General features: G+C 41.1%; 1 protein-coding gene across 1 annotated transcript in view; it reads right to left on the bottom strand.

Annotated features, from left to right (window-relative positions):
- Positions 1–13,381, bottom strand: part of CLNK (cytokine dependent hematopoietic cell linker) — a 218,525-nt gene that overhangs the window by 99,151 nt on the left and 105,993 nt on the right. Inside the window, exons 6-7 of the mRNA XM_069069834.1 lie at positions 2,071–2,111; positions 840–981 (exon numbers count right to left, since the gene is read on the bottom strand). Coding sequence (XP_068925935.1) covers positions 840–981; positions 2,071–2,111 — 183 coding nt within the window. The remainder of the gene's footprint in view (positions 1–839; positions 982–2,070; positions 2,112–13,381) is intronic.

Raw genomic sequence — 13,381 nt, 5'->3', positions numbered from 1 at the left:
AGAGGGTTTTTTTTTGCCCTTTTGTAGGGCAATTGGGGTTAAGTAATTTGCCCAAGGTTACACGGCTAGTTTTTTTGTGTTAAGTGTCTGAGGCCAGAACTGAACTCAGGTTTTAATAAAATAGCCATCATTATGGTTTAGGCACCAAACATGTGATTTCACTGGTGTTAAGAAGCTTCCTCAACTTCCTTCACATCCACTATGGACCAGAGAAGGTCAATATTCTCTCTATATCTTACAGTCCTAGAAAATTCCCTAGAGCACTGAGAAGCTGGGGCTAGCTAGGGGATACAGTGGATAGAATGCTGAATCTGGAAGTCAGGAAGACCTGACTTCAAATCTGACTTCAAACAGATACGTGCTGAGTGACCCTGGGCAAGTCACCTAACCCTGTTTGCTCAGTTTTCACATCTGTAAACTGAGCCAGAGAAGGGAATGGCAAACCACTCCAGTATCTTTGCCAAGAAAACCCCAAATGGGGTCACAACTGAAACAAGCAAACAAGAATAACACAACGGGAATAGGTCAGAGGTGGAATCTGGATCTGCAAAGCCAGCTTCTGGTCCACTATGCCATGTTATCACCTCTGGGAGAGATGATATATGTCTAAACAGAAACAATGCAAAAGAGTCATAGGGACAAAGGAATGCCTGTGACAATGTATTTTGGCAAAACTTTAGAATGAGATCATTTGAAACTGTGGAAATCAGCAAAGCCTTCTCGGAAAAAGCAGCCAGAACGTTCCTTCCAGACACAAGAAAATGGTCAGTCATTGTTATTACCCTCTAACTCCCCAAGTATTTTGACATTTACAATTTCCAAACTATGCCCAAAGTTACCTGCATATTGTGACTCCTCTATAGGTCTGGCAGGCAAGATTTTCAAAGACTGAAATCCTCTCATGGAGAATGTCTTGGGATCTTCATAGTCTTCCTCTCCACTGTCTTTTGCTCCATCAGCCACTTTTGCAATATTCCTGTCCTAAGCAGGAGTGAGCAGCCAGATAAGTAAAATGAAAGAAGGCATAACATTGATGAAGACAACAGCTGCAGAATCAAATCGGGAAGCAAAAAGATCTCGAAGCGTGCCCAAAGTCAATGGTTGGTTTCCAAGCCTATCCTAGAGCAACAGAGGACCAATGATCCAAGGGCACATTAATGGGCTATAATTTAGAAGGTTTATTTTTGTGAGGCTCCATTGAAACTAAATACAGAGGATTGGTAATTTGACAGAGAGAAGGACTCTAACATTATGTTTTGGTGTTCAGGACCTTCTATCTTCTCCAGATTACTCTCTTGCAACCCAATGCTAAGTTCCTTGAGTTCCCATCAGTTTCCCAATATTAATTCATTTTCCATGACTACTTAGGTGGAAAGCATAGCCTTGGTTTATGAGGGGGAAATAGTAAGGACTGGTTATTACAATATACAGGTGACTTACTTGAAACATAATGAGAGTGCTGGGCTCAATGTCATAAGATCTCACAAGTGAATTAATTCACTCCACTGACCTATAGTTTATCCATCTGTGTAGGGGAAGGGGGATTGACTCTAGAGTCAGAGGTCCTGAGTTCAAATCCCACCTCTGACTTTCTAACTGGGTGATCTAATCTCTTTGCCTCAGATTTTTCATCTATAAAATGAGAGGGTTTGATTAGATGACTTCTGTTAAAAGAGGCACATATATATACACACATATACAAATATGTATATATATATACATATATATATAATATAATGAAAGGAGCATTGGTTTCTTATATTATAAAGGAAGGAAGATTGGTTATACACACATACATACACACATATACACACACGTGTGTGTAAAGGAGGATTGGTTTTATAGTTGGAGGTCTAGGCATCAAATCACATATTTGACTTTGAGCAAATCAATTTCTATAGGCCTCAGTTTTCTTACATGTATAATGGGCATAATGATATTTTCCAGGGTTGTTATGAGAAAACTCATTTTCATCTAGGAAAATGTTTTTCTATCTCAGAAACCTCATGGATTTTCCAAAACCACTATACTTTTTGAAGAAAATAGAAGTGGAGAATTGAGTATACTTACATAGCTGGAGTAATTCTCAGAAATCGTTCTGTGCTGACCTGCTAAAGAAAAGAGATTGAAATGTGATGGTGTTTAAAAAGAATCCATAAACTGTGTGTGATAGAAATGACACTTGCTGTTCTCTGACCTTCCATCTGCCTCCTTCCATGTTTTACAACCAGGCTTCCTTCCAGGCCTGGAATGTGTTCCCTCCTCCACTCTGTCTCTGAAAATCCCTCAAAGTCCTTTCTAGGTACCACCTCTTTTTGGAAGCCTATCTACAGCCCACTCATTCAGGGGGCACTTAACCTGGGATTTGTGACCTTGGGTTTTTGTTTTAACTATTTTGATAGCTGTATTTCAATATAATTGATTTTCTTTGTAACCCTATTTTATTCTATTCTATTCTTTTAAGAATATTATTGTGAAAAGGATCCTGTGATTCCCTGGTTGAGATTCTGATATGTTCAGAGCCTACCCCCTGCTCAGATGTAAAGCCTCTCTTGATCCAGGGATGTATGTAAAGTGTATAGTTGATTCAGGCAGTCAGAACCCTGTCTGTTGGTATTTATTTCTCTACTTGTATTTTCTCTGAAGTTCAGGGTGCTGACTAGATTGTTGACCCCTTAAACTGCTATCTTTCCTAGCAAAGCAGATCTAAGAACCTGTGCTAATGGCTATCCTGGGTATGCCGTTGTGGTTGCCACTACACGTGTATATAGTGGTTTGCAAGGTACTTTACCTACATTTTTGGGGGGGGGAAGCAGGCAAGGCAATTGGGGTTAAGTGACTTGCCCAAGGTCACACAGTAGTAAGTGTCAAGTGTCTGAGGTCAGATTTGAATTGGCGTCCTCCTGACTCCAAGGCTGCTGCCCTATTCACTGCACCACCTAGCTTCCCCTTCACCTACATTTCATTACTTGACTCTCAAGAACCCTGTATATCTCATAAGCTCAGACCATCACATGGCTATTAAGTATCAGAGAAGAGATTTGAACCCAGCTCTTCCAAATATAATCCTTCTATCCATGTGGCCTGGTATTATTGTTGTTATGATTATTACCTGGTTTTGCCAGAGCTCAATCATGGGCCTGTTCCTAGGTGTGTTTTGTTTGGCTATACAACCCCACTAGGGAATTTAACTTGGACTATGGAAATGAAGGAAACATTAACTCTCAAGACCCTGTTAGGTTCAGTGTTTGAAACCTCTTACAGCTCATTAATTGATGTGAAATAACGAGAACAGGATAGGAGGAATTGGCTGCACCTGCTCCCTGTTTGCATGGAATGCTGTAGTCATAGTAGGTAGCCCCCAAGCACTCTGCTGGCACTAATTCAGATGATGAAGCTTGACCCAACACCAATTATATTCAGAGTTAGATCACTGGCAGCAGAAAGGAGAACATTCACTAGGCTTTTTGATTAAGCAATTTGCACTTTTTCCTGAATAGAGTTATGTTAATAAGGTCACGCATTAAACATGGCTGGGCCAGACGGAGCAAATGAATGAAACATTAATAATGCCTGTTTGCCCATATGGCCACAGAGATCATTTCCAGGCTTTGCAGCAAAGCCTGGGATCTTTTCATGAAAGCCATGTGTTATAGCGGACAGAGAGCTGGACCTGGTGGTAGTACAGGCTTCAAAGGGTAAGGAACCAAGATGGTGGAGTAAAAGCAGGGACTTGCTTGAGCTCTCCCCACAACACCTCCCAATACCTGTAAAAAATAACTCTAAACAAATTGTAAAGCAGCAGAACCCACAAAATGACAGAGTGAAACAAATTTCCAGCCAAAGACAACCTGGAAGGTCAAGAGGAAAGGTCTGTCGCAACAGACTGGGAAAAGAATGCAGTCCAGTGTGGGTGCCAGCTCAGACAGGACCCCAACAGGCCTCTGGGCACTGAAGCTGGCAGCTGTGGTGATTTCCAGACTTCTCTACCCACAAATGCCAAAGACAACTTTCGAAGTCCAGTGGGAAAGGTCTGTTGGACCTGGATGAGAGAGGAGTGTGGTCTAGCTCCAGCCTTGGGATGGTGGTGGCTTCTTCCAGAGTTCTCGGCCCACAGACTGTGAGGGGATGGATCCGCTGACCACAGGAGGATTGCAGGGAATCTCTTTGCCGGCTCTGAGACAGGATTCTTTTGATCTGGGTCGCAGTCCTGGGGCAAGCAGGAATGCTAGAGTGGCAGAGCTGGTGGCAGTGGTGGAGAAAGTTCCAAGGCAGAAAAGAGAGCTTGTGGTCACTCACAGACAAGACCACAGGGCCAGGAGAGGAGTAAACATCTCTCCTTTGATTTTGCCATCTTGGAAGTACTGAACATTTACAGGTCCCAAGAAGTATCTCTGAAAATAGCTTCACAAAACCCCTGAAGCTTGGGACAGTAGACCCTCCACACTGGAAGCAGAGACCTACCTTAACAAAGAGCTAAAAAGTCAAGTAATTGGCTGGGAAAATAAGCAAACAGCAGAAAAAAAAAATCAGACTATAGTAGTACTGACTTAAGATCCTGGCTCCAACACTTGCTAGCTGTGTGACCTAAACTTTTTGGAACTCTGCTGTAAAATGATGGTGGCTATGAGTGAGAGAAGAGGCAGAAAGACACAGTGGTGGCCAGAGAGCCAGGAGAAACTGGTTTCAAGTCTTGGCATGGTACATAGTGACTATTTAATTTCTCAGCTACTCTCTAAGACTAAAAATGGACCATTTACCTGTCTATTCTGGAAGAAAGGGCTTCTTAAAAAGTCATGGTCTGGAACCATGCCCTTCTTCCCTTCCCCCACTACTTAGAGGGTATTGTCTCTTTTAGGTCAAAAGTCTTGTGTTCTGTGTCTTTGGGAAAGTATCCACGTAACCAACAGGATTCAACTAAGAAGCAGCACGAAGATGATGCGGAAAGTGAAGTCAACTTGAGTTTGAAAGACCTGGGTTCAGATCCTGGCTCTGGATAATGTGTTCAAGCTGAGCAGGCCTCCATTTCCTCATTTTTAAGACAGGGAGGATAACACAATATACCTTACAGGGTGAGTGTGAAGAAAACCTTTGTGAACAGTTACATTCTATTATGTGAGATATTGTTTCTAATTGCCTGCTTGACTTGTATAGAGGCAATGTCCCATGATAATAATGACAAAAACTAACATTTATATAGTGCTTACTCTGTGCAAGGCACTGTGCTAAATGCGTTACAATTATTGTCTCATTTGACCCTCATAGCAACCCATTATTATCCCTATTTTATAGAAGAAAAAACTGAAGCAAACAGAGGTTAAGGGCCTTGCTCAGGGTGGAGAGCTAGTAAGTGTCTGAGTCCTGACTCTAGTGTTCTTTCTACCCAATGCACCACCTAGCTGCATCTAAATGAAAACTAGTGCTAATGTTCCCTTCCAATGCTAACTTTCTATTTTTTATGTTCTTTAACATTCTATGTGTGAAGGACCTTGGCAGTGCTCACTTCCAATGTTTAAAGTGCCTTGAAACTCTAACATTGAGTTCTAAGGTTCTCTCCAGGTGTGACATTCTCTGTCCTCTCATCTAGAGTCCAGTTCTGACCTCCTATGATGCGATTATCTTTTCGGCTCTAATATATTGTGTTCTAAGACCTCTCCAGATGGAAGATTCTATGCTTTCTGTTTTCAGGTCCCTTCTCATTGTAATGTCCTACTTGTTCTAAAATTCTATATTCCAAGGACCTCTCCAGCTGCAACATTCTGTGTTCTAAGCTGCCTTCCAGTTCTAATGTTCTGTGATCTGTGTTCTTGGGAAGTTGCCTGTGTCATTTGTCAGGGAAAGGACAAAATCATGGCAGATTTCTATTATAGTATTGTTCATCAATCCAAAGAAGACAATATGAAAAATCTAGACCCAGAGATAAAATTTCCTTCAGTATCACCTGAACCAACAACAGCTTCATTTATATATCAGTACCCCAAAGACTTTTAAAGGGGAAGTAAAGACATGGGGATAATTGAAAGTACAAGGAGAATTGGGTTTGGACAGAATGTAATTATCTGTCCTGGCATGATGCAGGCTGGGACTCAGGGCTGCTGCTCCTGCAGTCACTGGCTCCAATAATGGCCCTCAGGGATTAGGGCTTGTTGGACATTTCATTTGAAAGATATGAGTAAGATCTACTGCTATGGGGAGACTCCCAGATTTATTTTGCTTGTAAACATGTGTTTGATTTTGGGTCCATGGAGAAGCAAAGTATGTGCACTAGCAAGCAGCACCATTTAACATGTACCCCAAGTGATTCCATTTTATAGGCTCTAGATAGCTGCCTAACTCATAGCGCCACATTACTCTATAAACTCACTTAGCATAACAATTCATAAAAAAATTTACCAGTCGAGAGGGGAAAAAAAATCTCATTAGATTCAGCTATTGCCCTAGTAGGGGGTAGAGACAGGAAGTCATGAGATGGGGTGATATTTACAGAACCTCCTTATTGCATTAAGGCACAAAACCATTTAACAGAGTCCAAATGATTTAATGTCAGTCCTGATGGGATTTCCAAAATGAACAATTTCCATTTCTGCCATCCTTTAGGATTTTAGCCAAGCAGGGGTGGTTTGATGTGGCAGAACCTCGAGAGTAATTTTGGGATTTGGAGATTTTTTAAGACATAATTTCATTTATGGAGACACGATTAGACAAACATTAGACTCACAGAGAGTTTATACAGTGGCTTATCCAGAGGAGGATTGGAATTTCAAATATAGCTATAGCGTTTTTAATTCTGCCTTCCCAACACTGGCACCTGATGTTTATAGAATCAAAAAAATCTCAGACTGGAAGGACAGTAGGAGGTTGGCTAGCCCTGCCCCTCCCTAAACATAAGTTCTTTCAATTCAATTCCCATTCACAGTCATTAAATGCCTAACCGCTACAAGGCGTTTTGCTAGGAACTGGGAATAAAATGACAACAATTTTAAAAAATCATCACTGGTCTCTGGAAACTTATATTCCCAAACTTACCTAGGCAATATACAAACTGATAAGTAACTATAAGATAGTTTGAACAGGGAGGAAAAATGTAAAAAATTAGGAGGACATAGCAAAAGCTTTTTATAGGAGATAGTATCTGAGCTGAGCCTTGAAGGAAGCAAAGATTTCTATGGTTCACTGGTGGAGAGGGAGTATATTCCTGACATGGGGGGCAATCTATGCAAGGTACTTAAGGTGGAAGATTAAGCTGCCATGTTCTGTGAAAAGCAAGTGGTTCATCTGGCTCGAATGTAGAGTTCAAGGAAGGACTGTGAAGTCACAGGACCTTCAACAAGGGGCCATCCAGCTTTGGTTTGAAGACCTGCTGATGGTGGACCCATCATATCTGGAGGTGGCCCATTCTGCTTTGGGATAGCTCTGATTGTTAGGAGGTTTCCCATTTGTATGACACTGAAATCTACCACTGCCTGTTCAACCTTATGTTTCTAGAACTGCCCACTAGGGCCAACATTGATTGCTTATCTACCACAGAATCTTACTTCAAGTTCCTGCCCTTATTCATAAAGCCCTAAGTACAAAGCCCAAGACTTTTCACTTAATCCACTAAATCAGAATTTAGCTAATCCTACTCCCTCCCATTTGTCTTGAATATGTTTTTGGTAGGGGAAGATGGGATAGGGAGAAAGGAAGGACCTTCATTTCATATGAGGAAAACGGAGCTCTGAAGTCAGAAAAGTGCCCTACTCACAATCACGGGACATTGGGGCTTGAGCTCAGATCCCCCAGCTTCCAGGCCAGGGCTCTTTAGACTTTGCAGTTTTAATCTGGTAAGAACCATGCAACTTGATAGCATGCAGGACAGAAGCCTGACTTAGACCTCTATGTATAGTCCTTGAAAATAAAAAAAGAAAACTATCCCCTCCAATTAGTAGTGGATTTGGGGACTGCCTCAGTCTGGAATCAGAGGGGTCTATCATGGTGTTCTTGTCACAGGATGTTCTTTCCATTCTTTTGGCTGTAAAGAGTTCCCCTTCACAGGCCTATGTGCTACAGTAAAATGCTAAAAACTGCCTTCATTAAGTAGATAAAATATGATGAAGGACCAAATTAATCAAGATAGTTTAGTTCTATTTTCTTTTCTTTTCTTTTTTTGGAGGGCAATTGGGATCAAGTGACTTGCCCAAGGTCATAGGGCTACCAATTGTGTCAAATGTCTGAGGCCAGATTTGAACTCAGGTCCCCCTGACTCCAGGGCTGGTGCTCTATTCACTGCGCCACTTAGCCACCCCTTAGTTCTATTTTCTAAAGCAGGAGCACATAGGGACTATGACAGTCTCGAAACTTGGAACTGCATCCTGAGAAGTAGTACAATGTATTAGCCACCTCCAGATTGCCAGAGGTCTTGTTGGGGCTAATGATTTCAGGAAGGAGGAACCAGGGAGGCAGCATCATGAGGTGGAAGGGGCTCAGGCCTGGGAATGAGCAGAACAAGGTTCTGGTTCCACTTTTCTCCCAGTTAGTCGTATGGGTCAGTTCAGTTCTCTGGGTCTCTTATTTTTTTAATCTATAAAGTCGGTCAGTGGACAACATTTATTAAGTGCCTACCATGTCAAGTACTGTGCTAAGTGATAGGAATACCAAAGAAGATGAGAGGTTTGGGCTAGATGATCTGTGAGTCTGTTAGTAAAAGTCTTTAAAGCACTTACTATGTGCCAGGCACTGTTCTATGCTGGGAAGATAAAGAAAAGTAAAGCCATAATCCCTGACCGCCAGGAACTCAAATTCTAATGAGGAGAGACAACATGCAAATACTTCTGTACATACAGAAGATATGCAGTATAAATGGAGGGTAATATCAGGGTCTCTTTCAACTCTATCCCATGACATCCTCTCATCCTATGACCTGCTCCACTTCTAATGTTCAATTCAATAACAGGTATTAAGCATCGAAGAGCCCTGTTTTAGTTGCTAGGTGATTTAGGAAGTTGAGATAAAACATGACCCTTTTTTGCTGTTGTTGAGTCCTGGTCCTACTCTTCATGACCCCATTTAGGGTCTCCTCGGCAAAGATGCTGGAGTAGTTTGCCTTTTCCTTCTCTAGCTCATTTTATACATTAGAAAACTGAGGGAAACAGGGTTAAGTGACTTGCCCAGAGTCATATGGCTAATAAGTGTTTGAGGCTGGATTGGAACTCACATCTTCCCGATACCTGTTAGGCTTATGAAATTTAGTGTCTGAGGTGGAGGGCAGTAAGACAAATAGCTCTAAAAGTGATAATTGCAGTAAATAGATGTGAAACAGTGTTGTGTGAGGTTTGGGGAAGTAAAATCTAATAATGGGAGATCTTAGGTTTCAGGAAGGAGGTGATGTTTGTGTTTAAGGATTTAGAATAACATTCTATACTCTGTGTCCTAAGTCCACTTTCATCTCTAAACTCCTTGCTTTATATTCTCATATCCCTTTCAGCATCCATATTTATAATTTATTGTTCCTGAGTCTATACTTGAGGTTCATATGTGTAGATATAGGGGCGGAGCCAAGATGGCGGAGTGGAAGTATGACCTTCCCGCAGCTCCGGCTTCCACCGTCCCCAATCCATGTTAAAAAGGGACTCTAAACAAACTTTGGAGCTGCAGAACCCACAAAATGACACAGAGAAGCTAACCTCCCGCTGAGGACAGCCCGGCAGGCCGGCAGGAATCCAGCACAGTGCTCTGGGAGCTGAGCCTAGCCCCAGGGCGGGCCTGATCAGCTGGCCAGAGGGACTCCAGATCAGCAGCAGGGGTGGCCGTTTCCAGATTTATCAACACATAGACACAAAGGACAAAGTGAGAGGTCAGTAAAGTCTGGCCTTTGGGACCAGTAAGTGGGAGTGCATGGCTTTTACCCCAGGGCGAAAATCCGCTGAGACGCTGGCACAGCCAGCCAGCGCCACGTGCCAGCTTCAGCTCTTGGCCTGCAGAGTGTAGGGGGACCAAGCACCAGTCTGAAGGGTAATCGCTCTTGCTTTAACCTGCTTGGATCTGGATTGCAGTCTAGGGTGGAGGTCCTGGGGTGTGTGTCCAGCTTGCCAGAGCGCGTGGAGGCCTCAGAGAGGGCACCCATCTAATACCTCCGGCAGCTGAGAAAACCCCAGCATTTGGGACGAAAGCTCCCCTGTCTGGTGGCAGAGTCCTACTGTGGCAAAAAGCCCAAAAGTCAAGTAATTGAGTGGCAAAATGAGCAGGCAAAGGAAACAAAGCAGACAGAAGATTCCAACATTAGACTCCTATTTTGGGGACAAAAAGGAGCAAAGCATGGAACAGGAGGAAAACAGTGAAGTCAGAACTCCTGCACCAAAAGCTTCAAAGGAAAATACAAGCTGGTTACAGGCCATAGAGGACCTTGAGAAAGATTTTGAAAACCAAATAAGAGAAGTGGAGGAAAAATTGGGAAAAGAAATGAGAACAATGCAAGAAAATTATAAAATGAGAGTCAACAGCCTGACTGAGTAAAATAATACCTTTAAAAACAGACTGACTCAAATGGTAAAGGAGGCCCAAAAAGGCAATGAGGAGAAGAATGCCTTAAAAAGTCGAATTTGCCAGATGGAAAAAAAATCCCAAAAACTCAATGAGGAGAATCATTGCTTCAGAATTAGATTGGAGCAAATGGAAGCTAATGACTTTATGAGAAATCGAGATGCTGTTAAACAGATCCAAACAAATGAAAGAATAGAAGACAATGTGAAATATCTCATGGGAAAAACCACTGACATGGAAAATAGATCCAGGAGAGATAATTTAAAAATTATTGGACTGCCTGAAAGCCATGACCAAAGTAAGAACCCTAGAAATCATCCTCCAGGAAGTTCTCAAAGCAAACTGCCCTGATGTTTTAGTACCAGAGGGCAAAATAGAGGTTGAAAGAATCCACCGATCACCTCCTGAAAAAGATCCCAAAAAGAAAACTCCTAGGAATATCATACATGTAGATATAGCATGGTACCTTCCTGCTCTTTACCACTTTAAGCCAAAGCAGAGCTCGTGTAATAATAATGGAAGGCATACTGGGCTTGGTGTCAAAGGTTTTTAGTTCTTATTCTGAAGTCACTCCTCATTGACTAGGCCATTTATTTTAGCTTGCTATTATGACTCCAGCTTCTTTATTGAGAAGATGAGGAGGTTGGTCTTGAAGATGTCTAAGGTCCTTTTTATCTTTAACATTCTACAATTCTACCATCATGAATTCTGAAATCTGGAGGTCAGTGTTCCATGTAGGCTCTTATAGGTTTGCTCCCCACCTCCAAAACACCCCGAGGTGGACCTGTTATTGTCAACATATTTCTGTGACCTTCAGAAAGTTCAATAAAATGGACAGAGCATAGTGTCCTCTGTTGTCCTATGTATTGAAAAAGCTATTTCTAGGGGGATATATTCGTTTTCTGCCATAAGGTCCTGCCTGGTTCTTAATCATGGCTTCTAACAATTTCTACCATACTTTATGGCTTACAAAAATCTTTCTTTATCACTATCCTGTGTAATAGCTAGGGCAAGCATTGTTATTCTAATTCTACAGATGAGGAAACTGAGGCTAGAAGAAAATAAATAATTTGATAGAGGTTATAATTGAATAATAAGATATTGAATTGAAGAAGATAATTGAATAAAAATAAGAATAATAATAAGAAATTGTAGAGGGATAGTTACTACAGGTATAGTGTTCTATTTGCTGTTATCACATTGTTTGTCTCTAAACATTCCCATAGGGAGGGATTATTTTCTCTTTCCATTGTCATTATTGGTATGCTGTCAATGCCTTAGCAGTTTAATTTCAGTTGCCACTCTTGGTAGAGTAAAACTGCCTTTGGGAGGCATTCACTGAAGAGATGCAATTTCCTTAACTGCCAATTCAAGACCTGCAGAACACTGTCTGGTCCAGTAGGTGGCATTAAATGCCCATTCATCACATACCTACCATTTTTTACATTTATTCTTAAAACCATTAGTTTGGTTCCGTTAAAGGGGGAAAATTATAGCTTTCCTCAACAGCATCAACAATAAAAAGATGAAATGGTCCCAGATGAAATGAGAAGACTTGTTGTTGTTGTTAATAAATCAATATATACCTTTAAAAAGGGACCATAAGGTTATAGGGGACTATACAATGATAAAAAAATGATTTGGTACAAGTTTTTCTATATACAAGTACCAATTCTGACTCTTCTTTCTTCATCCAAAAGATTGGAAATGCTGTTTCTTTAGTTGTTGGAGAAAATTACATCATTTGGTGAACTCTATAGACCTTATTTCAAAAAGAAAAAGCCTTGTGTCAAATTCTTTGTCAGCGAAAAGTTATTCAAAGCTGAAAATATGCCTTCTGTCTCTGGGCCCAGCCAGGGTCCATCAACAGACTCTTGGATTGGGTCATATTTGCATTTAGTCTGTGATGTTATGACTCCACACTAACATTTTGGAAGGGAGTATCGGTGTATATAGCTGCAGCTGTTCAGGGAGTCCATCTTTTAATCTGCCGTTATTTCTACTTTATTTTCCAAATATATCATGTTGAAATGAAAACATACTACACCTGGATCCAGAACACCAGGCATCTGGTCTTGGCTCTACCACTTATTAGCTGTATAGCCTTTAGTAAGCCACTTTAATTCTGAGTCTTTTTCCGTATCTGAAAAGTAGAAATAATGACTGTACAAACTTCCTCACAAGGTTGATGTAAGGCTGTGTTGAAATAATATCCATAAGATACTCTGTAACTGCATCAAAAACACATACTTTTTTTTGTTATTGTGGATAAAACTTTCTCCAGTGACAACAATCCCCCCAGGTCTTTAGAAGATGGTCTTTGTGAGTTTCTATGGTTGAACAAATAAATTTATCCTCTGGTGACCAACTTTATAATGATGACCCTTTCTGCACCTAGCTACATTGATTCTTGGACACAGTCCATTATTGGGTACATGTTCAAAGCTTTTACTATTTGCTACCACTTGCTAGAAAACCTTGTCCTTCCTTAGTATAGCCTTGTAGAATCCAGGGTCACCTCCATTCCACAATGAGGCATCAGAGGAAGACTTTAGTGTATCATTATTAGCAATCAATCGTTCATTACTAGCAATTCTACAACTACCCATTTCTGTTACCTTTAGAGTTTTACTGATCAGAGTTTCCTGACTTGCTATCAGTGAGTCATAGCTATAGCCCACATTATTACACTATCTTTCATTCTAGATTGGTGACTCATTAAAAAAAAATCAGATGGTGGAGAGCCTTCAACAACATGTAAAAGAATTTTTTATTTTATACTGGAAATAAGAGGTAACAATATCAATAATTATAAGAATAATAAAAATAACTATTGCTAATATTATCATTCTCATCCACCAGC

The sequence above is a fragment of the Petaurus breviceps genome, unplaced genomic scaffold (genome assembly GCF_028583685.1).
Source record: "Petaurus breviceps papuanus isolate PSGF00001 unplaced genomic scaffold, PetGlider_PUasm1.0 140, whole genome shotgun sequence".
Lineage (NCBI taxonomy): Eukaryota > Metazoa > Chordata > Mammalia > Diprotodontia > Petauridae > Petaurus > Petaurus breviceps.
Note: the sequence above shows the minus strand (reverse complement) of the source record. Positions and strands in the feature narration are given on the sequence as shown.